Consider the following 3693-nt stretch of genomic DNA (forward strand, 5'->3'; position numbering starts at 1 on the left):
CAGCACAGCCAGTATCAACATGCTAACATAACACAGCCAGTATCAACATGCTAACATAACACAACCAGTATCAACATGCTAACATAGCCATAATCCTAACATTGTTGATTTAAGTATTTTTGCATTTTGTATGTTAGCTAACTGTGTTTGTTAGCTTGCTAGCTGGCTTGCAGATGTGTTTTACAGAATTTAAGTAGAAATGTATTAAGTAGAAATCATAGCCATGGTGTACGATTCATATACCACACATATGTGCTACCTGTTTCATAAAATGTATTAGTTATGTATGAGGTGTGTGTGACATGTGTGTGACATGCCGGCTGTGGTCTTTGACACACTTTGGTTTCATGTATGTTTTGTTCTCAGCCTGTAACTGAGTGATTGACAGCTGACTGGTGGTGTGTGCAACACAGGAAGGATGTGTGCGTGTGTGTGTATTACAATATGCAGGCCCTTGGAAGCAACAGATAGGACTGCAGCTCCTGTTTCACCTGGTCCCTGTGTGCTATGTGATACTCGGTGTGTGTGTGCGGAACAGGACCCAGGGCAGCTCACACACACGCAGCCACTGGGACAGAGAGCAACGTGAAGTCACTCCACAAGTAACAAGCAGTGAAGCATCGAAATCTGGGAACCCAGCGTTCTAGAGGGTTCTGCTGAGGGAGCAGCATGGTTCTCCAGACTGAGAGCAGACAGTGACTTCCAGACAAGTTAATTTCCCAGACGCCCTGGTGAACCCTAATGCTGGTGAATCTGATTAATCATTCAGAGATGAAGACGATGGTTCTGGTGTTGGGGATCAGCTTGCTGCTGCACGGTGAGTTCTCTAGAAGGGAGCAGAATTTATCAAGATCTAAACACACATAAGGTGTTTATCTATCTGACAAGTATGGTATTGGTACTCTTAATTTTAGGTTTGAGGTTCTGAATTATGTAAGAGAAAGTTGTTGCTTTGAGAAATCCTCGAATTTTTTCACTTTCACACATTGTGTTTTTCTTGCTTCTCTGCTCACCTTCAACCCACAACTACCTTTTTCTTTCTCGCTATTTCCCCCTTGTCTGTTTGGCTCCATCTGTCTCTCCCTCTTTTTCTCTTTTTTTGGTGACTCTTTCTCTCTGTCTCTCTTTTTGACTCTGTTTCTGTCTCTACGGCTTGTTTAGTTTCTCATGGTGCTCAGGGGCGATATGCTCTGAAGCTGCTGAATGACCTGATGGAGAACTACTCTAACGCTCTCCGCCCGGTGGAGGACACGGACAAGACCCTGAACGTCACGCTGCAGATTACCCTGTCCCAGATCAAGGACATGGTGAGACACACCCACTTCTACTCAGTACAGCTCATGCACCGCTCCTCCACCCTCCTTTACCTCTCATGCACCGCTCCTACACCCTCCTCCACCCCTCATGCACCTCTCCTATAGCCTTCTTAGAGCTCTTCAAGTATGACTTTACACACCTGAGAGGTTTCTGTTGCTTCATCTGCCTCTTCCCTTGGCTGGTGTGTCTGACATTTCCTTTGTAGGCACATGACCAGGTCCAAAGGTAATATGCAGAAATTTTCAAATTTTCAGAGGTTATTCAGACTGAAAACCTGCAGAAATCTGCGGAACTCTGCTAGCCGTCCTGTTCTTATGTCGGAGCGACCGAAGATGTTCCACAACAGTTTGATGCCGAATACGGTTGATTGAATGTTGACAAACTTTGCAAAAAAGTTTTGATCCATCCTCATAAAGATAGTCTGAAAACTCCCTGGCCCTGTCTCTTGCTGTAATGTCGGTTGATAAATGTTTCCTTTTCAATTTTTAGTATTTTTGGCTGAAGTTTTAATAATAGAGACCTAATATGAGTTGAGAAGTTTATTTACATTTGACCTCAGACCAATGCACACCTGATGTTGACTCACGCCTCATTCCTGTATGAACCAGATTCACTGCTGGTGAGTTTATGTGTGTGTGTCTATGTCTGTGTGTGGGGGGTTTGTGTGTTATGTGCATATCTGTGTGTGTGTTTCTACAGGATGAGAGGAACCAGGTTTTGACCACCTACCTGTGGATAAGACAGATCTGGCATGATGCCTACCTGAAGTGGGACAAGGAGGACTATGACGGTCTGGAGGTCATACGCATTCCCAGCGGGCTGGTCTGGAGACCAGACATTGTCCTCTACAACAAGTCAGACTCTGTCTGTGTGTGTGTGTGTGTGTATGTGTTTGTGAAACTAAGTTGTCTGTTAGACTCGCTCCTCAGTCTAAATACTGGCCACCCACTGGAAGAGGGGGCTTTGATGAAGTGATCAGTTAGAGCTTGTCAAATCAAATCAAATTTATTTGTATAGCCCTTTTTACACGCAAGCATGTCACAGAGGGCTTCACATACGCCCATAGAACTGCCCCTCAACCAACCTAAACCCTCAAGGAAGACAAGGAAAAACTCCCAGAAAAACTCCCAACGGGAGAAAAAATGGAAGAAACCTTGGGAGGAGCAATTCAGAGAGGGATCCCCTCCTCCAGAGACGGTTGGCAGGAGAGAGGAGCAGAACACAAGCTAAACATAGTCATACAGTGTCAATGGGTTTTGAAACACCAAAAATCCATTGTTCGGCTTTATAGACGTTGGATGGGACCTGGAAACTCGCTGTTGGCCGTCATGGAGGCTGGTTTCCGGTTGACGACCTGGTCCAGCGTTGGTAGACCGACGACCAGGCAGGTCCTGACAGCTCAGACCCCCCACACCACAAGGGATGTGTGGGGGGGACAGAGAGGAAAACAGGGATTAGAGAATGCCAGGAGCAGCTAACAGTTACAGTCGTAATAGAATGAGATCCCCACCAGTCAAGTGTGGACTAGTGCAGCAATTTAACAAAGCTAAGAGGGTATGTGATGCAGCCCCACACACCAAGACAGCGACAGCCCCCCTTGGTTGGAACATGAAATCTGTTCCAGGGGAAACAACTCTAAAATAGGTTATATTTATACGAATAAAGATGAAAACAACCAGCCCCCCGTTGTCTCCAACTAGTAAACTATAACAATTAAAATATACAGCAACGGAACTATTACAGTAACAATATACAATAACAGGTTTACTTTATTTGTAACATTTAAATGGGCAGTGTGAACATAAGCTAAAATTACAATTTAAAAGTTACATGTGATACACACATAGGCAAACGCACACCCCAGGTTTACATAGAAAGTACACACATTTAACAATCATAGGATTGACTAAACAGGAACGTTTTTAATCTAGTTTTAAATGTCGAAACAGTATCAGCCTCCCTAATTGAGACAGGTAATTTGTTCCAGAGAAGAGGTGCTCTATATGAGAACGCCCTACCTCCAGCAGTTTTTTTCTTAATTTTGGGTATTACCAGATAGCCGGCATCTTGAGATCTTAGAGTCCTTGCGGGGCAATAGGGTGCAAGGAGACCGGAGAGTTACAGTGGTGCCAATCCATGTAGAGATTTGTAAGTTAGTAGTAAAACTTTGAAATCAGCTCTGGCTTGGATAGGGAGCCAGTGTAAAGAGATAAGAGTAGATGTTATATGATCAAACTTTCTTGTTTTTGTCAATAGTCTAGCAGCAGCATTTTGTACCCGCTGTAAATTTTTCAAGTAGGTAATTGGGAGGCCAGAGAACAACACATTGCAGTAGTCCAATCGGGACGTAACAAAAGCATGTATTAGTTTTTCAGC

The 3693-nt window shown here is 44.1% G+C and overlaps 1 protein-coding gene across 1 annotated transcript in view; it reads left to right on the plus strand.

The window, feature by feature from the left end:
* Window positions 1–406: 406 nt before the first annotated feature.
* The window catches only part of chrna9a (cholinergic receptor, nicotinic, alpha 9a), a 9342-nt gene continuing 6055 nt past the window's right edge, over window positions 407–3693 (plus strand). The window contains exons 1-3 of the mRNA XM_084687800.1: window positions 407–817; window positions 1162–1307; window positions 2017–2171. Of these exons, the coding sequence (XP_084543926.1) occupies window positions 742–817; window positions 1162–1307; window positions 2017–2171 (377 nt within the window). The 5' untranslated portion in view covers window positions 407–741. The remainder of the gene's footprint in view (window positions 818–1161; window positions 1308–2016; window positions 2172–3693) is intronic.

This window comes from Hypomesus nipponensis, chromosome 22 (assembly GCF_054491055.1).
Source record: "Hypomesus nipponensis isolate SF chromosome 22, ASM5449105v1, whole genome shotgun sequence".
Lineage (NCBI taxonomy): Eukaryota > Metazoa > Chordata > Actinopteri > Osmeriformes > Osmeridae > Hypomesus > Hypomesus nipponensis.